We start from the raw sequence: 27,803 nt of genomic DNA, 5'->3' as shown, positions 1-27,803 counted from the left end.
CTGAGGAATTTATTTGACATTTTAGTGTGTCATACACTTATTACAAGTATTTAAGATTACAAAAGAAAAGTGTAAAAATGCCAGAAAGGTAAGAATTTCTTTAATCAGTCTCAAGCCATGTTTGTGATGCTTTCAAGTCTACGGTCTCTGAAGGTGTGTGTTGTCCTCACAGTTGGAGATGCTTGGAGATGTTGTTGAGGTTTCGATTTAGGAGTTCATAAATCATAAAATCATTAAATGTTAAGCAAAACTGGCAAAAACAACACAGAATTCAAAACCTTACTTGGGATAACATGGCTGGTGGTTCTTTGACATCGAGACAAGAGGAACTGGCACAGGACAAAGGGAAACACAGACTATGGGCCCTAGTTTCGTGGCGCAGCGCAGGGCGGCGCAGGGTGGCGGAGCCGGCGCAATTCAAGTTTCGACCAGCGCAGCCTTGCGCACCGTCAGTTTGGTGGATCGCCTGCGCCAAGATGGGTGTGGCGGCGCAGCAGGGGGAGGCGTCACAGATTCAGCTTGGCGTAGCGGAAGTTTCGTGGCAAAAAGCCTCGCCGAGACTGCGCTGAAAGCTCGCCAGCTCCAACCTGGTCTACTTTCGGCGCAAGGCGCAAGGCGTAAATAAAGTCCATTCATTCAATGCAAATCACAGCTGGCGGAGTGGAAGTTTGGCTGACGGCGCGCAGTGCGCACACGTCACCGAGACCTCACAGGCAGGTTTCCACAGTTCCAGGCATTTAAATGCAATAAATAATCACAACAAACACTATTTAATGCAACTAATTGAATCAACACGTGAATTTACATCTATATAGATTGTCCCGTCACATCTGACGTCAGATCAAAGGCGGATGGCACGCGTAACGGAAACTCAGCCTCTCGGACCAAAACATCTCCCTCTCTCTCTCTCCTGTTTTTTATAATATCGGCATTGTTATTATTATGATACGCGCGCACAGCGCGTGATGCGCGTGGTGGGAGCGGCGGCGCTGCTTCTGTCATCGGGTTGTCAAGTGACGGAACTTGCACTGAACCTCTCCTAACGCATTAAAGGAGAGGAGAGGAGCTCATTTGATTGGTGAAGATCTGAATCGGCTGTATTAATCCCAGTCCACGCCTCGTCTCCTCCTCGTCTCCCACTCACGCCTTCTTCTCCTCCCTCTTTCCAACTTGCGCCGGTGGGCGAGACGGGAGGTGTGCCTGCGCGAGCCTGCGCGGTGCACGAAACTTGCAAAGTCCAGGCGGACACACCCCGTCGGCGCGGCGCAGGTGCGCTGAAAGCTGACTGCGCCTGGTCTACGAAACTAGGGCCCTATATGTGACCAGCCACGGTAAAACCAGGAACAAGTCGACCTCGGGTCATTTTGAGTAATTCACGGATTCTGAAAGTGTAGTATCTAAGCTTTCCAATGATGTCTAACGCAGTTACAAGTTACAGTAACGAAGTTGTGTCCATTTGAATGTATGCTTCTCTGAAAACCGTTCACTGAGAAAACTGGCCTGAAAGATTTGCAGATCTCACCTCACCTGGCCAGAAAGGAAACACAATGGTGCTCATTTGCATCTCATTCAGATAAGCCCTCCCCCCTACAGATGTCACTCAGTGATATCTGGTATCTGTTAGCCTGAAGGCACCCTCTAAGAGCCTGTCCACACGAAAACGTTTTTAGTTAGTAAACGCAGACGTCTTGTGTGTTTCGCCCTGCTGTCCATACGGATCCGCCGTTTTCGCGCGCTGAAAATGCACTTTTTTGAAACCAGCTCTCAGGGTGGAAAAGACAAAAACGACACCTCTCCGTTTCATGTTCGTTTTCGTGTAGACGGCAAAAACAAATACGCTGACGTCATCGCCCAGCTCCTCGACCCTCGAGCCTGACTTCTCCCCCCACGACATCTCGCAACAACAACAATAACGGCGTCCTCCGTGTTCGTAGCAGATATTCTGCTTGTCTGTACGACGGCGTATCAGGGCCACTGTATGAAAAAAAAAAACGGAGCGAAGAGAGGGGGCCGATATTCCGGGAAAAAAGTCGCAGATATGCTACTTTATTACGATGCTAACAAACAACCGCTAGCTAACTTCCCATGAATGTAGGCATTTATTTGTCTAATTAATCCATCCCAACGTGTGACAACGCCTCGTCAAGGTCCTTAGGGTGACGGCTGTTGATGCTTATTGTTGGTTTTATTTATACGGGCCAAATTGTCATTTTATGGGTTTTTATTGATCGGGTGGTCGGGCAGAGATTAGCCGTAACTCTTACGTGTTGCCATAGCAATGGCAAACATCCGGTCAAGCTCCGTCTCTTCTTCTGCGTTTTTGTAGCAGAAACAGCGCCGTATAAGGGCCTGGAATATGTACTACAGCGCGCTGTGTTGTTTTCAGTGGATTTGTCTGGACGTGGATTTTCTTGAAACGACCCCAAGGCAAAACGGAGAAAAAAAGTTTGTTTTGCTTCATATGGACGGCCTCTAAGTAGCTAGTGCTAATGATTTAGCAACTAGCCTATTGTCCTCAGGTAAGCTAGCTGCTAAACTATTAGCATCACAGTCAATTCAAGCAATCCCGACAGGCCCCTTGGCACCTTACTGTTAAATCAGATGCCCACATTACGAGCCAAAAACCTCCCATTACAGCTTAGTTTCGATGTGCATATACTTTTAAAATGACAGTACTGAGCTAGCTTAGCTAGCTAAGCAAAGTAGATAACTTGGATGTTAATGGAAACTCACCCCATAAGAAACTGAAAAGTATTCCTGAAAAGTATTCCTGCAGACTTTGTTGGCTCCGATGAAATAAGAGGTCCGGGCGGACTTTCTTTTCGTCTTCGGCTTTTTGGTGGATACAGTCATCTCCGACGTAACTACTGTTTGCTCTCTTTCGGCAAAAGAATCCATCCGTTGAAATGTAACCGTAGATATAGCGTCTGATATTTTTCACTCCAACTCCTCCGCTTCGAGGGACACGGGCGATGAACAAGTGGCCATATGTTTGGCTTCTAATGTGCAGCTGATTTGCTGAAAAAACAGCGCGTGAATGGCCAACGGTGATCAGTATGGAAATTAACTGCATCGCCGTACACGCCCTAGCAAAGACAGAGACAACGGCAGATTTTTTTCCGAAACTACAAATACAAAATGTATACTTTTAAGGTAACCCATCCATCCATCCATCCATTTTCTACCGCTTATCCTGTATTTAGGGTCGCGGGGGGGCTGGAGCCAATCCCAGCTGTCATTGGGCGAAGGCAGGGTACACCCTGGACAGGCCGCCAGTCTATCACAGGGCCGACATGTAGAGACAGACAACCATTCACTCTCACATTCACACCTACGGGCAATTTAGAGTCACCAATTAACCTATCCCCATCCTGCATGTCTTTGGACTGTGGGAGGAAGCCGGAGAACCCGGAGAGAACCCACGCTTACACGGGGAGAACATACAAACTCCACACAGAAGGAACCCGGGCCGACCCGGGAATCGAACCCAGGACCCTCTTGCTGTGAGGCGAGAGTGCTACCCACTACACCACCGTGCAGCCCCTACTTTTAAGGTAACCAATACTGTTATTTGAAACATGGAGTGGCTTCTTCATGATCTAAACTTGCATATTCTGCAAAAAAAAACAAAATGAAAATCACAAATCTTGAAAAAAAAAAAAGCTTATTTCGTCTTTTACGCAAATTCGTCCCACCCGACTTGTTGCTGGTTTTGCCGTGGCGGGTCACATATATACACACACACAAGGTAATGGGAAACAGGTGGAAACAATCAGGGCGGGGCAGACAATCACACCAGTGGGAAACACACAAGGGGTGGTTAGATTTCAAAATAAAACAGGAAATCACGAGACACTCAAAACTAAACATAACTCAATGTTTCTTCCTCGACATGACAAGATCAGAGTTGAGAATAACACCAAGGTTATTTACTTCAGGCTTATTCTGTCAGGCCAGAATACTACATTTGCATTTAAATCTCTTTTTTTCTGTGCTGTTGTATGAATAATGAGATTTTTCATTTTCTTTTAATTTGAAAATAACTTTTACTCATCGACTGTACAGTGCTAGAGAGGCAGTTCATCAGGGCATTGAGGGCATCAGCAGAATCTGGTGGTACAGATAAGTGGGTGTGATCAGCATAACATGGCATCATGTACAGACAGAACAGTAACGGGCCAAGAATTGAGGTAGATATTAAACTAATTTGAAGCTCAAATTATCAAGATGGTTCTAGAAGTATCCTGTGATCGACTGTATCAAACACAGCACTTACATCAAAAGCACAAGAATAGAACAATTTCCATTATTTGGGCTCACTCTAATAGCATTTATTCCAAATGATATAATAAATAATCAATCATTCAATGCTAATTAAATACATTAGATTGAATTTCGCATTGAGCGACACAAAAGGAAATGGGAAATTCATTTCAATGTACACGAATCAGTGGATTTCTATATCACGACTATTTCATAAACTGCCATGAGACATTTGAATCATCTCACGGAGCCTTGCAGCACGCCGGTGACAGCTGAGGCCAGCATCACCTGTGTGATCATTTACATTAACATTTAGGTCATTTAGCAGACGCTTTTGTCCAAAGCGACTTACAATAAGTACATTTGTCAAAAGAAGGAAACAAGGAAACCACAACGAATCATTGCCGATAAAGTAAGAGCTAAAAGTAGAACAAAGTGTTAGGTCCTCATCTGAGTAAACTAGTAGTTCAAGAGCAACAGTGCTACGATCAGAGTGCTATAGGTAAGGGTGTTTTTTTGGGGGGTTTTTTGGGCGGGGGGGGGGTCATGCTAGTCGAGGTGAAGTCTGAACAGGTGAGTCTTGAGCTCTTTCTTCGGAAAATGGCAAATGACTCAGCTGTCCTGACATTAATCGGGAGTTCGTTCCACCACTGAGGCGCCAGAACAGAGAAGAGTCTTGACTTTGCTGAGCGACATTTGTTTGATTTCAGCGATGGTGGTACCAGCAGGCCAGCTGAAGTAGAGGAGCGAAGTGCTCGCTTCGGGGCATGAAGTTTGACCAGTGTTTGAAGGTAGATGGGTGCCGTTCCATTGATGGCCCTGAAGGCCAGTGTCATCGTCTTAAATTGGATGCGTGCTGCAACAGGGAGCCAGTGGAGGTCACGGAGGAGGGGGGTCACATGGGAGAATTTGGGTAGATTGAAGATAAGACGTGCTGCAGTGTTCTGGATACGCTGCAATGGTTTAATCACAGAGGCCGGGAGTCCGGCCAGGAGAGAGTTGCAGTAGTCAAGGCGGGAGATGACCAGTGCTTGGACCAAGAGTTGCGTTGCATCCTTTGTGAGGAGGGTCCGAATCCTGCGGATGTTGTAGAGGGCAAATCTGCAGGATCGGGCCACAGCAGTGATGTTGGGGGTGCAGGATAGTTGGTCATCGAGGATTACACCCAGGTTCCTCGCAGTTGACGACGGCAATACTGTGAAGCCCTCGACAGTGACCGACAGGTCCATGCGAGGGCAGTCTTTCCCTGGGATGAAGAGGAGTTCGGTTTTATTCAGGTTAAGCTTGAGGTGATGTGCAGTTGTCCAGACAGAGATGTCAGCCAGACAGTCCGAGATGCGAGTTGCAATGTGGGTGTCAAAGGACGGGGGAAAAGAGAGGAACAGCTGGGTGTCATCTGCGTAGCAATGGTAGGAGAATCCATGCGATGTGATCACAGAACCTAGTGATCTGGTGTATAGTGAGAACAGAAGCGGTCCTAATACTGAGCCTTGAGGGACACCCGTGTCCAGAGAACAGGGTTTGGACATAGAGCCATTCCATGTGACCTGAAAGGTGCGATTTGTCAGGTATGATGTAAACCAGGCAAGAGCAGAGTCAGTTATGCCAAGTTCAGCCAGAGTGGAGAGGAGGATTTGGTGATTGACTCACCTGTGAGTCTCCATAGAAAGGCATCCCAGTGAGCAGCAGGGATTCCTTCGCTCGCTTTCTTCAGACCTTCTCACTCTCAGTTTGTGAAATTTATAACCCTCGTGCAAACTACAACAGTAAATGACTTTACTTGGAGTGATCTAGAAGTGAGGTGTCACTGTTACATAACACTCCTGTCCATTGAGCCCCACCAGCGTGTTCATTTGTTCACCAAAATCTGGTGGAAACTGTGAAAGAAGGTTTTCCAAATTGAATTGAAGGTGCCATATTATAGTGTTTTTCCTCAATTCCACACAGCTGTCAGAGGTCCAACAACACTGTATTCGATATGGATTTGCCCCAAACCCATCCGTGGTCCTGAATTTCAGCTGTCTAAAGTTTCTTCAAATGAGCTCTCCCGAGAACTGGCTGGTTCTGTGCCTGGACCTTTAAATGCTAATGAGCTCCGTCTGTCATCGCCTACTTGGAGAGGATGCAGCTTACACTAGCAGAAGCATGTGGCAATTTTTATGGTGGATGTATCGCTATGGCTCGCCTATGTGGCTCAGGTGAAGTTCCTGGGTCCCGTATGGTTGGGGCAGATCCTTACAAGGGTCAGTGTCGAGGCAAAGCCAGCTTTGTACTGACCCTCGTTACTGAAGCAGTCCGATGTGAAGTGGTTATCACACACATACAAGCTAACACGGACCGTAGCTCGCACATTGTCATTAAAAATGAAACGCAACCAACATCTCTTCTGTTCTTCTGTAGCTGGGACAGAATATAAGCACTTATGTTGATTTGTACAACCAACAACAGAGCAATTTGCATGTCTAGCTCTGAGCGACGACATTGTGAAACACGGCTATCTCACTGCTGTCTCACCGCAGGACACACTGAACTTCACCTCGGTGATGAACGCCCCCTCTCGGATGTCTCCTATCATCAGTGGAGTTCGGCCTATCAGGACACACTAAACTTCATCTCGGTGATGAACGCCCCCTCTCGGATGTCTCCTATCATCAGTGGAGTTCGGCCTATGCAAATCACTCCCTTCGTTACGTAACGACGGGAGCTGAATCTGAACAGCCTGTAGGAGCGCTGTAGTACCAGTGGAGGGGGGGGGGGGGGGCGCTGCAGAGACCATGCAGGAGTCGCTTGCTTTCCTCATTGTAGGAGTTGACAGGCTCAGGGAGGACGAGTTTATAGGTGTAGAGACTAAAGAAAACGTGTTTTTCATAATATGGGACCTTTAAAAATAAATGTTTCAAAAAGGTTTTGTTAAAAAACTACAATGAAATGTTGTCTGTGTTGCAGAGAGCTACCAGCTGTACGTACCAGAGCTGGCTCCTGTAGGGAAGACAGTGGGTCGGATCAAAGCCAACGATGAAGATGAAGGGCAGAACGCTGAGATGACCTACAGCATCACTAACGCCGACGCAGCTGCCATCTTCACAATCACCCCTGATGCCCAGCATAGGGAGGGAGTCATCTCCCTGCAGAAGGTATGAATCAGAGATCACAACACTGATGCGTGTGCAAGAATGTAAATGGGTGTCAAGTGTGGCTGTGAGGGAGGACCCTTTCATTCAGTCTTTTATAACTGTCATTGCAGACCAGTTCCTTCATGTGTCACTGATATATCATCACTCAGGCATGTTGTTTTTCCGGAGGGATGCCAGAATGCAACCTTATGTTTTGACATCTGTGATTGAAACACATTACAAGTACAATTGTGCAAATGTGACTCCATAGAGAGGTCCTGTAGCCCCCCCCCCCTTGGGACCTCATTTCATAAAATGAGACAAATGTATATATTCTTCATCCCGTTTCAAATGTGAGTTGTGTGACTGAAATATAGACATTTCTTTTTTTATTTATTTGTTTATTTCGGGAGCCCTGTGATAGACTGGCGACCTGTCCAGGGTGTACCCTGCCTTCGCCCAATGACAGCTGGGATCGGCTCCAGCCCCCCCGCGACCCTGAATACAGGATAAGCGGTAGACAATGGATGGATGGATGGATGTTTATTTCGGGCATGTCAATGCAATCGTCATCATCACACTTCATCTTTGTTCAAATAATACAATACACATGGCCGAAAGGGAAAGCGGCAGAAGCCAAAGCTTATCTAGTCCCGCCCCCATTACCCACAGGATAAAATCTTCATCATCATCTTTTCTTATCTTTTGTATTTTACATTTTGACATAGCATTTTCTTTTACTTTCTTAGTAGGTAGTATACAGAGCTGAAGTCTAGCTCTAGATAGTACATACAGATTGCGTGTGTATTAGACAAGTCTCCAATCGAGTGACCTTAGTGTGTCGATTTACAGGGCTCAGTTGAGTTCTTCACAGCTCAAAACTTCTGGTCACTCATAGTAGTGCCACAGTTTATATTCGTACCTAATTTACCTCCACATTGTTGATACACATTATGACAACATCCTACTACGTACAACCGACATTGGCCTTGGACCATACAAGTTCCCAGGTTCAACTTATTGTTTGGGTACAGAATGTTTTTTGTTATGCTCCCATGCCGTCTCAGCACAGAGTCTGCTGATTCGTGCCTCTGACCTTTATCAACCCTCATGTATTAATCTGTACCGGTCAACGGTTGAATTTACATACTTTTTCTTGAAGCCACTTAGTGTTGCTGATTTTTTGACTTCTTCTTCTAACACATTCCATTGTTTAACACCTGTGACCGATAAGGAAAAGGATTTTAACGTAGTTCGTACCTTCCTTTGCCTGAAAATCATGTTCCCTCTAAGATTGTGTCTCTCCTCTCTGTGTAAGAAAAATATTTGCAGGTCGTGAGGGAGGCTGCTGTAGTTGGCATAATGTAAGATTCTCAAAGCTCTTTTTTGGAGAATTAACAAGGGCTGTGTGGAGCCTTTATATGTGTGTCCCCACACCTCTGCACAGTATTGCAGGTGTGGAGAGACTAGTGCGCAATACAACAGATGAAGTGCTTTTTGATTTAGTATTTTTTGTGTTTTCCAAAGTATGGACACATTCCTGGCCAACTTCCTTTTTAACTGTCTTATGTGTGGCTTCGGGCTGCACAGTGGTGTAGTGGGTAGCACTCTCGCCTCACAGCAAGAGGGTCCTGGGTTTGATTCCCGGGTCGGCCCAGGTTCCTTCTGTGTGGAGTTTGCATGTTTCCCCGTGTAAGCGCGGGTTCTCTCCGGCTTCCTCCCACAGTCCAAAGACATGCAAGTTGGGGATAGGTTAATTGGTGACTCTAAATTGCCCGTAGGTGTGAATGTGAGTGTGAATGGTTGTCTGTCTCTACATGTTGGCCCTGCAATAGACTGGTGGCCTGTCCAGGGTGTACCCTGCCTTCCCCCAATGACAGCTGGGATCAGCTCCAGCCCCCCGCGACCCTAAATACAGGATAAGTGGTAGAAAATGGATGTACTTTATTCTCACGGATCCTTTCAATATTCACTCCGTTTACTTGAATATGAGTACTGTTGTTGCAGCCTTTTTTCCCATATAGCATGTATTTAGTTTTCCCAAGATTTAGTGATCATTTATTTATATTAAACCACACATGAAGTTTGGCCATTTCCTGATTTACTGTTTCCACAAGTTGGTTCAAGTCACTCCCTGAACAGAAAATATTGGTATCATCCGCGAATAATATTAATTTCAGAATATTTGACACTTTGCATATATCATTTATGTATAATATAAACAGCTTTGGACCCAGAACTGACCCCTGTGGGACCCCACAGACTATGTCCAAGCTAGTCGATGTGTTATCACCTATTTTAACATATTGGGATCTCTTGTGTAGATAGCTCTTAACCCACTGCAGTGCTACACCTCTAAGGCCATATCTCTCCAGTTTAGTTATATAGAGCATATGTGTCATCTCTCCAGAAGTGGTGCGACGAAAGTTCCTTAGAGATCAATGTAACAAAAACACAGGAACTTGTTTTTTCATGAAAAGGACCCTGTGCAGCCCCTTATAATTAGGGGACAAATTGTAGAGGTAGTAGACAAGTTCAAGTATCTAGGTACATATATTGATTGTAACCTAAATTTCAGTGAAAACACAGACTATATTTTTAAAACCTGAAACCAACGTCTACATCTATTGCGCAAGCTCAACTCCTTTAGAGTGAGTAAGCACATTATGGAAACAGTTTATAAGAACCTGATAGAGGGCATTCTAACTTTTAACATGGCAATGTGGTATGGTGATCTAAACATTAAAGGAAGAAGCAAGCTGCAGAGAATAATAAACCTTGCCTCAAAAATCATAGGGACAAGACAGAAACAATTAAGTTGTATGTATGAGGAAGTGCTTAGGAAAAAAGCTGTCAAAATAGCAAACGATCCCTCTCATCCACTCAATAGGGAGTTTGAACTTCTTCCCTCTGGTAGACGTTACAAAGTGCCACGGGCAAATCGTAACATTTTTAAAAATTCCTTTATTCCTATGCAATTGGGGCACTGAACACCATGCCCCGTTGATGTGTTGTAATTGAACTGCCACTGCTGTCCTGCTTTTTGCCCTGAAGATGTCTGTGTGTAAGTGTTGTTGTTGTTGTTGTTGTTGTCCTGCTTGTTGTTTTTATGAGACCAAAAACAAATTTCCACACCTTGGACAATAAATGAAACTAACTAACTAACTAACTAAAATATCATGGTTAACAGTGTCAAATGCTTTTTTCAGGTCTATGAAAATTCCTATTGAATGTCGTTTCTGGTCAATAGCGTCAGTAATGATTTCCACAGACTCAGTTAGAGCTAGGGCAGTCGAGTGGTTCCTTCTGAAGCCATATTGGCTGTCATATAGCAATTTGTGTTTGTTGATGAAGTTGTCTAGCCTATTGTTGAATAGCTTCTCTAGGATTTTTGACAGTTGTGGCAGTATTGAGATTGGTCTGTAATTGGTAAACTCGTGTGACTTCCTCTGCTGATACTCCATTTGTTTTGATGTAGATTCTGCAGTTTGCCGTCCAGGTGTGTTGTATCTTGCCATCCTTCCTCAGTTGACGAGCTGTTCTGGCGATGTCTGCATTCTTTTTGGTGAGGTTCTCGTTGATGTAGACGTCCGAGCCTTTGAGCTTTCTGCCCTGCTTCAGCAGTCTTGTACTTTCTGTTGGTGAATTTCAGCATAACAGCTCGAGTTGCAGACTCTCTCCTTCGGGGTAAGAGGTGACATACTTCAACATTGTTGAAATTCACCGCAATGCCTTTGCCAGTCAGGAAGTCAGACACCTGCATCTCCACAGATTTGATCTCAGATTCATTAGGCTCCGAGGCTGCGTCCGCAGCCGCCCTTGCGTAGGATGGAGGCTTGATTTTGAGGCCCGTCACAATCACCTTGTTCAGTTTTCCCTGTTGGTCCAGCTCCTCCACTGTTTCCCAGCTCCTTTATCAGCTTGTCTTTCTTCGCATTCTCCTCCCGGAGTTGTTTGATTTCATCCATCGCCTTTTGGAGAGGTTCCATCTTTTTCTTCATTTCTATCAGCTCCGCCATCAGTTCTTCTTTCATTTCCACCAGGCTTTCTTTCAATGAGACCCAGTTAGAGTCAGCTTCAGGGCTCTCCTCACACCTGGGGTTGTGTCTTCCAGACTTCGGCATTGTCTCACTTTTATTTCTAGAACAAGTTATCTAAAAAAAAAACCTAGTCTCTGCTTGTCTTGTCTCCGCGCGCTCTCCGCTGCTGTTGGAAATAAGTTGCAACCACTCATCCTTTTGTTTCCTATTTCAGAGTATTTTTATTTGATTAAATCTCATATTTTGCCTCCAATGCCAATGCGTGGGTTCTCTCCGGGTTCTCCGGCTTCCTCCCACAGTCCAAAGACATGCAGGTTGGGGACCTGTCTCTACATGTCAGCCCTGCGATAGACTGGAGTCCTGTCCAGGTTGTACCCTGCCATCGCCCAATGACAGCTGGGATTGGCTCTAGCCAGGACTTTTCAGTACCAGGGACTCAAACTTTTTTTTTTAACTGGCAACCCCAAAGACTCCTGACCCCTGAATACGTAGAGATACCACGTGATACCAACGTCATGATTCTATTGGCTCACAAGCCTTGCTAGAACCTGCAGCCACACGTCACACATCTACACAGAGGTAAACAAAACATTTATTACAGACCGACAACATTTCTTTAAATGATTAATTCGCAAACAAAACATTTTTTTTCACGAGAAGTGATACTTTTTAAGCCTAAAAGCTTCTGCAATGGAGAGGTTGAACCGTATGCTAAAGACTAGAATTTGAAGGTCATTTAGGGCTAAAAACATAGGTCAATGTTTTACACAATCTGCTAAAAAGTGATATTGATTTCATAAAAAGTATAATGACGCCAACAGGCATTTAAAAACTTGTACAAGACATTTCCACGCAGGAGATAAGAAATCATATTTGTTATCGACCCCCAAGGCCGCCTCACAAGGCAGCGAGACACTCACGCAATCCGAGGAAGGTTTCGTGCCACAGTGGGTCATCGTTTTTTCAAAAACATTTTCTTCATCTGTTGACTAGCATACATATTTATTCGGATATAAGGTCCCACAAGGACACAGGAAGGGGCGGGAATTAGCCTCTGTATTGTTCCTTACACAAAGCTCACCAATACTAAAGAAAATATTTCAATAGTGTGTTTTGATGAAAAAAACATTTAGCAGAAAAAAAAAAGACGGGGAGAAGATGTTTAATGCCTCGTTGAATTGCCAATAGTGCCTTTAAATGGATAAAACCACCAGGGCGAACCAAAGATGGATTTACAGGTGGGGATGTCATCAGAATTTCCAAACTCAGAGGAGTGTTTGATAAAAATATGAGCAAAGTTTTACAGACGAGTTGTTTTACAGTATCAGAGTGTATTCAGGGCATGCCTCCAGTGTACAAAGTAAAAGATTTTGATGGAGAGAACATCCCCAGTACGTTCTATGACGCAGAGCTGCAAAAAGTAACAGTAATCGGTAAAGACAAAGAGTATCAGGTTGAGGAGATTCTGGATGAGGGTCCCGGCTGCCATTATAAGTATGTCCTTTGTAAAAACTGGCCGGAGACATTAAATAGCTGGGTAGTGGCCAGCCGACTGAGCAATGTATAAACTTGGCATCTACTTTTTCTTCTATATCACAAAGCTGTCAGGAACCAGCAGAGGGTGGAGCCAAAATGCAGGACACAGATCTCAGAGAAGACAAGGTTTTAATCCAAAAAACGGGTTCGGTACACAGGTAAACAGTGCAAGACAGGCAAACAAATCCAAAGAAGCTCAGCCAGAGGCAGGGTCGGAGAAACGCTGGAACGTTAGACAAGCTAAGACAATCTGGCACAGGAGTTGGGGGAGATTTATATTTAGCACACAGGGGAGGTGAGACGATGTGTGTATTGCTGTCGCACCATAGCCACCTGGGGCCCGTTTCACAAAGCAGGTTCAACTAACTCTGAACCTAACCCTGAACTCTGAGTTGACCAACTCTGAGATGGGCAACTCTGAGTTTTCGGTTTCAGAACAGCGGTTTTGAATTAGTTCAGTCAACTCTGAGTATGTAAACTCTGAGTTACGCGCGTGCCTGCCGACTCTACAAAGCCATCATCAATGGAGCTCCGATACTACGATTCACCATGGCAGCTGGGAGAGCGTTATTAGATATTACCGAGTGTTTATGTAGAAAATGAGCATATCCTGAGAAAGCGGAGCAACGTAACTGCAGCAAAGTAGCGATAGTGGGCGTGGCAGACAATTACGGCCCGATGTAATGTGTATAACTGAATGAAACAGTCTATTGATCTAAAGGTAATAACTCTTTATTTTCAGCCTTGCAGAGCGACACTGTGGTGTAATGGTTAGCAACGCCGCCCACGGTACAGGGGATTGGGGTTCAACTCCTGTAGTTCACAAAGTAGTGCACTGAATGAATTATCATTTTCATTTGGTGTAATCCCCCCAGGCACAGAAAGAAAGTGGCTTCAGTTGAAAATTAAGCATAAGAATATTGCGCAAATAAATTGACTAAGGCATATGATTTTAATCATATTTCACATATTAAACAGTAAATATAAGCAGGTATGTTAACACAGAAATGTACTTAAACATTTCATTAATCTCCCGTTCGCAAAAACGCTAGCTCCGCAAAGAATCTGGTTGCGGATTATGTCCGCGATATGAAATGTTGAAAATGTCAGAGAATATTGTTTAGATAATATCTAATGTGATTGGAAGGAAAGGCAATCAAAATTCTCTCCCGATGCAAAGCTGCAAGAATCACTTTTATTTCCATATCAATTAGGTTGACGATGAAAGGACGGCACATTTTTTTCAGAGTTGGTTCAGATTCCGGAAAAAGACGGAGACATGTAGGGAGAAACTCAGGGTTTGTTGAAGCAAACCTGCTAGCGAGCAGGTTAGGTTCACGGAGTATGTTACCCGGGTAACTGACTCAGATTTATGCTGAACTGGCTTTGTGAAACCGAAAAACCAGAGTTTCCCTCATCTCAGGGTTAACTAACTCAAGGTTATCACTAAACCTGCTTTGTGAAACGGACCCCTGATCGTTTAAGAATAAAAAGTAACTATGGTACTGGGTAAAAAAGGTTTCTTGATGAGGCTTAGGTTTGTTTCCTGCGCAAACTTACCCCAAAAGCTGTTGATGCGTATTTGTCTCGATCTAACTGGATCCCCTGGGTAGCACGGTAGTCTCAGATGTACTTTTGTGTACTTTCCTCATCCACAGCAGATATTTAGCCTCTCTGATCTTGAAGTACATATAGCTTACAAACAGTGTTGGGAACGTTACTTTAAAAAAGTAATTAGTTATAGTTACTCACTACTTGTTCCAAAAAGTAACTGAGTTAGTAACTGAATTACTTTATAATAAAAGTAACTAGTTTTTTTCCTAGTAACTAGGATTTTTCTGAGCAGTTTTCACAAGTCAGTTGAAATGAGTAGAACAGACATCTCCACCTTGAAAATGCCAACTTTTCATCGGATTGCTCCGGACTCGCCATCTCTGCTGCTTCTTCGAATTAGGGATGGCCAAAACTAAAAATATTTTTGACCGGCCACTGAGCCTCATTAACCGGTTGAAACCGGTTAACTGATCAGATTAAAATGCGCTATTAAAATTTGATTCGCGCTTGCTGCTTATCTCTCTCCCGTTCTGTCTCCGACTCACTCACCCACACTCTGCCCCGGCGCCGCCCTTCCACTCACGTCACTTTTTTAAATCCCCTACAGCGCGAAACATCAAGTCCCGCGGCTCATTTAGGAAAATGACAGCTCCGAGACGCTGCTTGTTTAGTTTGAGGAGATGGTAGTGCTAATAATAATAAAGCAAGATGATTATTATCATGACCTTATCTGTTACCATTGAAAATCCTGAAATGTAGTAATGTCCGAATCCAAGCCCATCCAAGATAAAACGGGCACCTTCGGAATGCGTAAAAGAAGCACCGACGTGAAATGTTTTTATTTGGGCTATTAAGTATAATTTATGAAAAAATCAGTGTTAGGGATAAGTTGTTCATTTCACACAAAAAAGATCTTGTAATGAGATGGCAAACTGTAGTCTTGTAGTCTACTCCTATAGTCGCGTAGCCTGTAGTCTTGTGTATAATAATTGAGATTGCATTCTCCGCACCTCGCATGCGGGAATAATTAAAACTTGAGGAGAAATTAAACATTTACATTACATTACATTTAGGTCATTTAGCAGACGCTTTTGTCCAAAGCGACTTACAATAATTACATTTGCCACAAGAAGGAAACAAGGAAACCACAACGAATCATTGCCGATAAAGTAAGAGCTAAAAGTAGAACAAGTGTTAGGTCCTCATCTGAGTAAACTAGTAGTTCAAGAGCAACAGTGCTACGATCAGAGTGCTATAGGTAAGGGTGTTTTTTTTTTTGTTTTTTTTGGGGGGGGGGGGGTCATGCTAGTCGAGGTGAAGTCTGAACAGGTGAGTCTTAAGCCTTTTTCGGAAAATGGCAAATGACTCAGCTGTCCTGACATTAGTCGGGAGTTCGTTCCACCACTGAGGCGCCAGAACAGAGAAGAGTCTGGACTTTGCTGAGCGACATTTGTTTGATTTCAGCGATGGTGGTACCAGCCGGCCAGCTGAAGTAGAGGAGCGAAGTGCTCGCTTCGGGGCATGAGGTTTGACCAGTGTTTGAAGGTAGATGGGTGCCGTTCCATTGATGGCCCTGAAGGCCAGTGTCATCGTCTTAAATTGGATGCGTGCTGCAACAGGGAGCCAGTGGAGGTCACGGAGGAGGGGGGTCACATGGGAGAATTTGGGTAGATTGAAGATAAGACGTGCTGCAGCGTTCTGGATACGCTGCAATGGTTTAATCGCAGAGGCCGGGAGTCCGGCCAGGAGAGAGTTGCAGTAGTCAAGGCGGGAGATGACCAGTGCTTGGACCAAGAGTTGCGTTGCGTCCTTTGTGAGGAGGGTCCGAATCCTGCGGATGTTGTAGAGGGCAAATCTGCAGGATCGGGCCACAGCAGTGATGTTGGGGGTGCAGGATAGTTGGTCATCGAGGATTACACCTCGCAGTTGATGACGGCAATACTGTGATGCCCTCGACAGTGACCGACAGGTCCATGCGAGGGCAGTCTTTCCCTGGGATGAAGAGGAGTTCGGTTTTATTCAGGTTAAGCTTGAGGTGATGTGCAGTTGTCCAGACAGAGATGTCAGCCAGACAGTCCGAGATGCGAGTTGCAATGTGGGTGTCAGAGGACGGGGGAAAAGAGAGGAACAGCTGGGTGTCATCTGCGTAGCAATGGTAGGAGAATCCATGCGATGTGATAACAGAACCTAATGATCTGGTGTATAGTGAGAACAGAAGCGGTCCTAATACTGAGCCTTGAGGGACACCCGTGTCCAGAGAACAGGGTTTGGACATAGAGCCATGCCATGTGACCTGAAAGGTGCGATTTGTCAGGTATGATGTAAACCAGGCGAGAGCAGAGTCAGTTATGCCAAGTTCAGCCAGAGTGGAGAGGAGGATTTGGTGATTGACTGTGTCGAACGCAGCAGATAGGTCGAGGAGAACGAGAACGGAGGAGTGGGACGAGGCTCTGGCGTCTCGCAGGGACTCGGTCACTGTGAGGAGGGCCGTCTCAGTGGAGTGAGCAGTCCTGAATCCTGATTGATTAGGGTCTAGGAGGTTGTTCAGCGAGAGATAGGATGACAGTTGGTTGTAGGCGGCACGTTCCAAGGTTTTAGAGAGGAATGAAAGAAGAGATACAGGTCTGTAGCTTTGGATGTCAGTAGCGTCTAGGGTGGGTTTTTTAAGGAGAGGTTTCACGGTAGCTGTCTTAAAATCCGCTGGAATGACACCTGAGGTGAGGGAGGAGTTGATCAGGGTGGTGAGGAATGGCAAGATGTCGTGTGAGATGTCTTGGAGAAGAGAGGAGGGGATCGGGTCGAGGGAGCAGGTGGTGGCACGGTTAGATGTAACAAGTGCGTGAACATCTTCAGAGGTGAGGGGGGTAAAGCTGGTAAGACCATCCGAGTTGAGGGTTGGGGGAGATGTCTTCTGGGAGGGAATAGGCGTAAATGAGGAGCTGATGTCATTTACTTTCTTGGTAAAGTAAGTAGCAAAGTCATCGGCAGTAAGGAAGGAAGGGGGCGGAGGGGTAGGAGGGGTGAGGAGGGAGGAGAACACGGAGAAGAGTTTCCTGGGGTTGGAGGCAGAAGAGTTGATCTTTGCCAGGTAGAAGGCAGATTTAGCTGCCGAAACAGTTGAGGTGAAGTCAGAGAGGAGGCGGTGGTAGTGAGCAAGGTCCTCGTGCTGGCCCGATTTCTTCCATTTTCTCTCTGACGCTCGCAACAATGATCTGTTGGTTCGCAGAGGTTCAGACAGCCAGGGAGGGGGGGGGAGATGATCGCGCAGGTCGTGAGATAGGGGGACAGAGAGTGTCCAAAGAAGAGGAGAGTGAGGACATCAGGATGGAGGAGGCTTCCTCAGTAGGTATTAGGGAGAACTGTTCTGAGGATGGTAGCGAGGAGATAACAGTTGAGGAGAGAGCGGAGGGAGTGAGGGATTTCAGGTTGCGGCGGCTGGTGACCATTCGAGGCGTAGAGGGGAGGGATGTGGTGGGCTCCATGGGGAGGGAGAAAGTCACAAAGTGGTGGTCGGACACGGTGAGCGGGGTAACAGAGAGTGCCGAGATGCCACAAGATCTTGTGAAGACAAGGTCAAGTTGGTTTCCGGCGCGGTGAGTTGGTGGAGAGGGGGAGAGCGTAAGGTCAAATGCGGAAAAGAAGTCGATGAATTCAGATGAGTGCAGCTTTCGAGTGGATGTTGAAGTCACCGAGGACGACGAGTGGCGTGCCATCATCAGGGGAGCAGCTCAGGAGGGCATCCATTTCATCCAAAAAGTCACCGAGAGGACCGGGTGGGCGATAGATCACTATGATGTTGAGTTTGAAAGGAAGGGTGACAGAGACGGCGTGGAATTCAAGTGTAGATCGGGGTAGGTGGTCTAGAGGAAGGACCTGGTAGGACCATCTGGGTGAGATGAGGAGCCCAGTTCCTCCTCCTCGCCCTGTTCGTCTTGGGGAGTGTGAAAACGAGTAGGCAGTTGAAAGGGCAGCTGGAGTCGCAGTGTTTTCCGGGGTGATCCAGGTCTCTGTGAGGGCCAGGAAGTGGAGAGACTGCAGGGAGGCATAGGCTGAGATGGTGTCCGCCTTCTTGACTGCAGACTGGCAGTTCCATAGCCCCCCTAGTACTTCAAGGTCCTTACCGGTGGAGAATGGTGGGTAGCAGAGATTGGATGGGTTACAGCCTCGAGTGAAGGGTCTTCGGTGAAATCTTCTCCAGTGTGATGTCCTGACTGGGATAAGACACATGGCTGCGAGGGGGGGTAAGATGTTATGCCTACCTCGGTGGACTTCCTCGATGGACTCCCACAGATAGACTCCCTTGTCTTTGTTCAGCTGTCTTGACTCCCACAGATAGACTCCCTTGTCTTTGTTCAGCTGTCTTGACTCCCACAGATAGACTCCCTTGTCTTTGTTCAGCTGTCTTGCCTCCCACAGATAGACTCCCTTGTCTTTGTTCAGCTGTCTTGACTCCCACAGATAGACTCCCTTGTCTTTGTTCAGCTGTCTTGACTCCCACAGATAGACTCCCTTGTCTTTGTTCAGCTGTCTTGACTCCCACAGATAGACTCCCTTGTCTTTGTTCAGCTGTCTTGACTCCCACAGATAGACTCCCTTGTCTTTGTTCAGCTGTCTTGCCTCCCACAGATAGACTCCCTTGTCTTTGTTCAGCTGTCTTGACTCCCACAGATAGACTCCCTTGTCTTTGTTCAGCTGTCTTGACTCCCACAGATAGACTCCCTTGTCTTTGTTCAGCTGTCTTCGTTCAGATGGCCAGACGCTGCAGCTGACGCTGTAGTGACAGCCTTTTAAGTGCTCAGTTTACCGTAAGTACTGTGTGTGACCCCTCCCTCTAATCAAGTCTATTCACTACACCTGAGATGGCTCAAACTTAGTTGATTACTCACTTAACATATGCAGTTTCACGACGATTTCAACAACAAGCTATCAGCACACGACTAATGTTGCACTAGCTTTACTCACACAATGCCTGAACCCAAATCTACAACTTAGTTTCTGACTTACCAACAACAGACAAAGCAGCTTCCTTCCTTGCTCCAGACAAAATGTGGTTTGAAGGAGGTCTACTGGCAGCCCTTTAAGCACTGTGTGTGACCCCTCCCTCTAATCAAGTCTATTCACTACACCTGAGATGGCTCAAACTTAGTTGATTACTCACTTAACATATGCAGTTTCACGACGATTTCAACAACAAGCTATCAGCACACGACTAATGTTGCACTAGCTTTACTCACACAATGCCTGAACCCAAATCTACAATTAGTTTCTGACTTACCAACAACAGACAAAGCAGCTTCCTTCCTTGCTCCAGACAAAATGTGGGAGACGCTGTGTCTGTCATATATCACAAAACAGGGTCAGAGCGCACAGCAGTAGACATAATGACGGCGAGACCCCGGTGCCTCCACGAGCCGCCGGGCCGTTCATCATCATCATCATCACCACCGTCTTCACCATCCACGCTCCACAGCTGCACTGGATTCCCGTCCAACACCAGAACGGCGGGACACCGGGGCCCGCGTGCCCCTCGCGCGCCACTCACACCAGCAGCAGCCCCAACTCCGGCTCCAGCTCGCGGCAAGTTTGCACGTTTCTCCACGGACCACAGGCTGCCGAGACCAGGCACGAGCGGCGTGCAAGCAGAACACGATCCTGACTTCTTTTTTTTTAACCGACAAATTCAATTCATAGTAGCGCACCGCATTTAACGTTCAGTAACGATAACGGCGTTGTAACGACGGAAACAGTAATTAGTTAGATTACCCCGTTACTGAAAAAATAACGGCGTTATTCCAAACACTGCTTACAAATGATGTACCCTGGTTGCCCAATTCAACCCTCTCAGACAATTTCCAATAATCATAAAAATCCTTGCTGTATAGGGATGGTAAATTGGATACATTACTAGTATTTATTTATTTTATTTTTTTAGAAACATGTTTTTTAACGTTAGCAAATCTCACCCTCCTCGCCTTGGCCTACCCGCATAAACGGATGATTTTGACAAAAGTTTTGATAAAGTTTTCTGAATCACAATCTCACAATCAGAAACACCCAACAGTAGCACATCACGGAGATAACCGACGGCAGCACTCTGTGAAATGAAAACAAAGACGGACCTCTAGAAGCGATGACATCATGACAAAGATGCATTCATGCTGCTTACTGCTTGCTAGATCGATCCGCATCTCCATCAACTGATTCATCTGGAACGAGACCAACAGCAGGACATATGTGAGAACGTGAAAGCTGGCGGTGAGACGAGGAGGGCGTAGCCATGGCAACGGGGACACAGCGTCCCCAGGAGAATGGCAATGTGGTTGTTTTACTTTATTAATTATTACTTATGTAGAAAGCTGTCAGCTGTTGGTAATTCAACATATTTATTGGTAATGTTTTTGGAACGCCCTCTAGTGGACAGGAAGTAAAACAACCACATTGCTGATGATGGCATTGGCAACGTACAGTATAAGCCTGTGTAGTGTAGTAAATATTAATAATAGGCTGAATTTGAGCATTAAATATTCTAATATAATTTGAATATTGACAAAAATATGGAATGAAATTCGAATAGTATCCATGCATCCATTGTCTACCACTTCTCCTGTATTCAGGGTCACGGGGGGGGCTGGAGCCGATCCCAGCTGACATTCGGCGAAGGCAGGGTTCACCCTGGACAGGACGCCAGTCTATCACTCTGACTGTGGTTATGAACCGTAATATGGTAAACATCTTGGAGAGAGCTGACAGTACTCAGACTGCGGTGATTGACCGAAACTTGATCGACTTGAGGACCAAAATTGGGCAAAGAGAGTGAGTCGTGTCTACTGAAATGCGACTACTCACCTTAACCCAAACGTCTACAATCTAATCTGCATTCCGACTCTGTCTGGTGCCCGACCAAGGTCATCTCCATGGCAACTTGCTGTGTTATTGCAATAACATCCTGACAATCTGAGGCACTGTCTGGGGCAGGGCAAGACAACTCCTCAGGCTCATGATCCACACACGCATCCATGGACACTTTACACACATGCACATTTGCAATACACCCCCCCTAGCCCCTCCTCCCACGCCTTCTGTGTTGGTACCAATCGTTGTTGATAAAGTGCACAGTAAGACTCATGTATGGTTCCATCGTCCTACTTGACCATAAATCTGTGGTGGCAGAATAAAAGGACACCTCTTCCAACTCCTTTGCGATCTGTTGTCTCGTGCTATTATATAGTTGGGGCAAGGCAACGTCGGAGAAAAAAGTTCGGCTTGGTAACACATATCTGGGGTCCAAAACTTTTAGCATATTTATGAAGCCTGGCTTTTCCTGGCTTTCTTTTATAAATTGGGACCATATCCTTTGCTATATACATAGCGATCGCATCAGTTATGGCTTTCCAGCAGGGCAAATTCTTTTCATATTTATTTATTTATGTATTTATTTATTTATTTCGGGCATGTCCGTTAAATCATCATCACACATCTTTGTTCACATAGTAAAATACACATGGCCGAAAGGGAAAGCGGGGGAAGCCAAGGCTTATCTAGTCCCGCCCCCATTACCCACAGGATAAAATCGTCATCATAATCTTTTCTTATCATTGCATTTTCCATTTGACATAACATTTTCTTTTACTTGTGATATTTGACATAACATGTTACAGCAGTAGGTGGTACAGAGAGCTGAAGTCCAGTGCATACAGATTACGTGTGTGTCTGCACACGTGTCCGTATTAGTTCATCACGAGTGAGCAGCAGTCTCATCATGTAACAAAGTCTGAAGGGGGTCCAATCGCCTCATGTCCAAGTCAGAGTATAGTGGCGCATCAACATCAGTAGAAGTTTTGGCTACGCATTTGTAGACCAGGGGTCTGTTTCACAAAGCAGGTTTAGTGAAAACCTTGAGTTAGTTAACCCTGAGATGAGGGAAACTCTGGTTTTTCGGTTTCACAAAGCCAGTTCAGCATAAATTTGAGTCAGTTACCATGGTAACATACTCCGTGAACCTAACCTGCTCGCTAGCAGGTTTGCTTCAACAAACCCTGAGTTTCTCCCTACATGTCTCCGCCTTTTTCCGGAATCTGAACCAACTCTGAAAAAAATGTCAGCTTGACTTTCATCGTCAAGCTAATCGATATGGAAATAAAAGTGATTCTAGCAGCTTTGCGTCGGGAGAGGATTTTGATTACCTTTCCTTCCAATCACATTAGATATGATCCAAACAATATTCTCCGACATTTTCAACATTTCATATCGCGGACATAATCCGCAACCAGATTCTTTGTGGAGGTAGTGTTTTTGCGAACGGGAGATTTATGAAATGTTTAAGTACATTTCTGTGTTGAAATATCTGCTTATATTTACTGTTTAATATGTGAAATATGATTAAAATCATATGCCTTAGTCAACGTATTTGCGCAATATTCTTATGCTTAATTTTCAACTGACGCCACTTTCTTTCTGTGCCTGGGGGGATTACACCCAATGAAAATGATAATTTATACATTGCGCTACTTTGTGAACTACGGGAGTTGAACCACTGTCGCCTGCGCCGTGGGCGGTGTTGCTAACCGTTAAACCACAGTGTCGCTGTGCAGGTCTGAAAATAAAGAGTTATTACCTTTAGATCAATAGACTGTTTCATTCAGTTATACACATTAGATCGGGCGGTAATTGTCTGCCACGCTAACTATCGCTACTTTGCTGCAGTTACGTTGCTCCGCTTTCTCAGGATGAGCTTGTTTTCTACATAAACACTTTATTTCTACATAACACATTAGTAATATCTAATGACGCTCTCCCGGTTGCCATGGTGAATCGTAGTATCGGAGCTCCATTGATGATGGCTTTATAGAGTCGGCAGGCACGCGCGTAACTCAGAGTTTACATACTCAGAGTTGACTGAACTAATTCAAAACCGCTGTTCTGAAACTGAGACTGAACTCAGAGTTGCCCATCTCAGAGTTGGTCAACTCAGAGTTCAGGGTTAGGTTAAGAGTTTGTTGAACCTGCTTTGTGAAACGGGCCCCAGGTGTCTAATCTCTGTGTCCTTCACTGGTGTGAGAAACATTGAGCTGGGATTTCTGTCTCCATCCTTATCTATTTGTTATGACCACCGGGTTGTCCTCCTGCGTGTTGTTAAACTTGAAGTAGGGAGGGTAGTTTGGTTTTTTACTTTTATTATTAGTCACGTTGTTTAGAATATCCCATAATTTTTTGTATACTTCATGTTTTCTGCTAGTAAATTGCTGTAATATTCTTTCTAGCGTTCATTTAGGATAGTGTTTAACTTGTTTCTATACCGTTTGTATCTCACTTCTGACTGGGCCGTCCTTGATTTAATGAACTGTCTGTACAGAGTATGTTGTTGTAGTATATAATATTTCACCCACACATTCATTGAAGTCATCTATTTTTGAGTTAGGTGCTCTGTAAACACAGCTTATAACATACTATTTTCCCCTTTCGTTACACAGATTTCAATTGTCACACAATCCAAGAAGTGATCCACAGCTTTAGACATATTTTGTACTGTCTCATACTTGGTGTTACTGTCAATGAATAGTTATATACATCCAGGAAAAAACTCTGTGCCTTTGTCTTCATTAATCCAGTCTTTCAGTCCGTGTAAGAACCGTAGTTATCCTATTTCTCCAGCTCATCCTTACTCCTGATCTGGATTACTTTGACCTCTTCTGCTGATGCTCCCTTTGTTTTGATGTAGATTCTGCAGTTTTTCCCGTCCAGGTGTGTTGTATCTTGCCATCCTTCCTTAGTTGACGAGCTCTTCTGGCGATGTCTGCGTTCTTTTTGGTGAGGTTCTCGTTGATGTAGACGTCCGAGCCTTTGAGCTTCCTGCCCTGCCTCAGCAGTGCAGTCTTGAATTTTCTGTTGGTGAATTTCAGCATAACAGCTCGAGTTGCAGACTCTCTCCTTCGGGGTAAGAGGTGACATACCTCGACGTTGTTGAAGTTCACCTCGATGTCTTTGCCAGTCAGGAACTCGGCCACCAGTTCCTGGTTCCACTCCTCCTGTCAAACCATCCTAGACTCTGTGGCTCCATTAAAAACCAAGTGTCATGATCGCACGAGAGGAAGGCCCTCTCAAAGCGGGGTGTTGTCTGGTCTAGATTTGACCTCGCGAATGTGAACCAATTCCAAATAACGGATGACACCGTGCCTTTCTTAGGAACAAATTCTTCCCGGTTCGCTGCCATGTTTGTGTATCACTCGCTTTGGTAAATGCGCGCTCTGTGCGGGGGGAGGGCTGAGCCCATTCCGAACTAAGGGAGCTGAGACGGATGTTGAAGAGAAAACCGATTTTCATTCAAACAAGTCAACGTGAGCTACACAACTCGTGAGTTAATCGATAAAATTGGTTTATCTCCCAGCCCTAACCTGCAACTTGTCCTCCTTCCATTTGCGTTAGGCTCTGCGGCACTCCTCTCTAGCTACATGAGTTTTGTTATTTAACAAGGGCTCAGGCTTAGTTTACGGCTGCTTGGTGAATTGCTTGGTGAATTTGATTCGAACCCAAAAGCACAACTCAAACCGCGGATGATAGTGAATAGGAAGTCTTTTAATTAACAGCAAAGTGGAAATAGTGTGAGAGGTGAGGGGTGGTGCGAGGTCCCAGGGTCCCGACGTGTCTTGTAGGTTCACCAGTGACGAGGGCGAAGGTGTCGTGGTGCAGCAAGGCGTGGTGAGGGCCTTCCTCTCGTGCGTACTCTCTCGGCAGGGAAATACAGGAGATGAGACACCGTGTAGGCAGAATCCACAGGCAGGTGAAGCAATTGCGAACAACAAGCTACAGCGTCGGCACGGCAATCTGGGGCAGAGCAGGAGAGGCACAGAGGCATTAGCTACACAAGCTAGTCATGAAAAATGTATTGGAGAGCCAGGATGAGAACAACCACGGAGACTGACGAAACAATCTGGCAGCAAGCAGGAGGGAATCCAGAGGTTTTAAAGGGAGTTGATTGAAGAGTGGATTCACCTGGCTGCTGCCTGTGGAAGGAAGATCACGCCCACATGCAGACACACTCTCTCACACACACACACACACACACACACACACACACACACACACACACACACACACACAGGACAGACACAGGAGGAAAACAGACAAGGAACACACACGGGAAAAGGGTAGGGCTGCCATGATGTGATCATGACACTTGCTTTTTAATGGAGCCACAGAGTCTAGGATGGTTTGACAGGAGGAGTGGAACCAGGAACTGAGCTCCTCAATATCAATAGAAGTTGAGTCCGGGGGAACACAGAACTGGTCAAAAGCAGCAGAGAACTGACCGGCAGATGAAGGGTTAAAAAAGCTAAACAGTCGCCGTTCCTCCTCCACGGCCCGATGACCGTGGGGAGTTAAAAGGTACCAGTTCAAGAAGAGAGCTGAATTCACCAGCACTGAGCCAAGTCTCCGTCACACAGAGGGAATCCAGGTCACAAGAGCTGAAGAAATCCCTCAGGATAAAAGTGTTGTTTGCCAGTGATCTGGCGTTTACGAGGCCAATCCTGGTGGGAGCTGGGGCCTATGGTTCAGCAGATCGGGGAGCCCAGTGTAGCGTCCTCAGGTTCCGGAGATTTAGCCCATGCTGGTGGAGTCGGGGAGAGCAGGGGCGCCGGGGACAGTATTCCAAGCTGGTCACAGGTACTACTACTTTCCATGGGATCCAAGGAGCATTTGGGTACAACAAATGGAAAGGAAAGTCCACATCCTGTCCGGTAGGCGGTAGGCGAGCGTGCCAGGCAGACTTTCAGCCTCACACACCGTCCACTGCGTTTACCGCGCACCGGTGATGCTTCTGCCGAGACGGTAGGTCCGAAGCCAGGTAGAGGTGAGTTGGGATCCCGATAGGGGCGAGGGTTTCTGTCTACCATGATCAAACGGACATAGATTACAGACTATGTGTCGGAGATCCAGGAGAGTTTGGCGATCATACACCAGCAGAGACTTAATCTGTTGAGTGCAATAGATTAAAGACAACAAAAACACCAACAAAAATGAGAGCGACAGACGGGCAGCCACACACACAGGCGCCATCTACCAAAAACTTCAAGTGATGTGATCACAGTTCTTGGGGTTCTCCAGTCTGGTAGTTGAAAGTGTAACCCCACTTTTTTTTTATACAAATCACAAAATGTTTATAATCACAATAAGATCACATAGTGACCTAGGCATCGTGATAATATCGTAGCGTTTAATCCTCCTGTGCTGTGTTTTACTGAACATCCAGCTGCAGTTATTGTTTCACTGTTTTACAATATGAGCTTATATACAGATGGACTGGTTGTTATGCTGAGCCTCGTCTGTTTCACCCAACAACACAGGACTTTAACCACCAGACTGGTGTTGGACACCGTTTGTCGTTCCCCTAAACCCAACCTTTGTTTTGTAGCAAAATGTTGTCCAACTGACAGGTTAAAGAAATCCGCAACACTAATGTCCATGTTGCTGTGTTGGAATGTAATGGGGTTGTGAGTATTTTAACTTCCATTTTGCCGCAGTAAAAAGAAAAATTTATGTATAGCACTTAATTAAATTTTTTGAAACATTGTCGTATTTTGGTAACAAATCTGATTATTCATACATGCAAAATATTAATAATAAAATTGTATTAAAAAATTGTTCGGAAAAGGAAACATCCTTTTGCTAAACACCCTCACTGATCTGTCATCAGTGAGGGTGTGTGTTACACATTAGTCCATTGTCATGATTAAAGTGTCCTTAAAAGGGTGGATGTACTCTGTCTTGTCTTCAGCCTCTCAACTATGAGAAGAGAAAAGTTCACACACTCAACATCGAAGGCTCCAACACTCACCCGGACTCCCACTTCTCCCACCTCGGACCATTCAAGGACTCCACAGTGCTGCGAGTCATCGTGGGTGATGTGGACGAGCCTCCAGTCTTTTCCTTGGACTACTACATTATGGACACATTTGAAAACTCGCCTGCCGGCACCCAGGTTGGCACGGTGACTGCCATGGACCCTGACAGCACCAACAGCGCTGTCCGGTAAAGGAAAACATTTTCTATATTAAGCTGCTGTTGTTTGTTTCTAAATAATTTCTGCACTCCCTTAATGTAATATAACATTTTAGAGGACTAACAGGCTAGAGTAGACCCTCTATCTCATAAGATTCCATCATAGAATTTTGCCAAAGAACCATAACCATATACATGTTAGCCCTGTGATAGACTGGTTACCTGTCCAGGTGTACCCTGCCTTCGCCCAATGATAGCTGGGATCGGCTCCAGCCCCCCCCGCGACCCTAAATACAGGACA

At 45.5% G+C, this 27,803-nt stretch overlaps 1 protein-coding gene across 1 annotated transcript in view; it reads left to right on the top strand.

Annotated features, from left to right (window-relative positions):
- The window catches only part of LOC311012482 (cadherin-18-like), a gene marked incomplete at its 5' end in the record, with an annotated part of 195,881 nt that overhangs the window by 107,396 nt on the left and 60,682 nt on the right, over window positions 1-27,803 (top strand). Inside the window, 2 exons of the mRNA XM_084007943.1 lie at window positions 7,210-7,397; window positions 27,279-27,532. Coding sequence (XP_083864069.1) covers window positions 7,210-7,397; window positions 27,279-27,532 — 442 coding nt within the window. The remainder of the gene's footprint in view (window positions 1-7,209; window positions 7,398-27,278; window positions 27,533-27,803) is intronic.

The sequence above is a fragment of the Eutrigla gurnardus genome (assembly GCF_963514095.1).
Source record: "Eutrigla gurnardus genome assembly, chromosome: 4".
NCBI classification, from domain to species: Eukaryota; Metazoa; Chordata; class Actinopteri; order Perciformes; family Triglidae; genus Eutrigla; species Eutrigla gurnardus.
The sequence above is the reverse complement of the archived record's forward strand: the minus strand, read 5'-3'. Positions and strand labels throughout refer to the sequence as shown.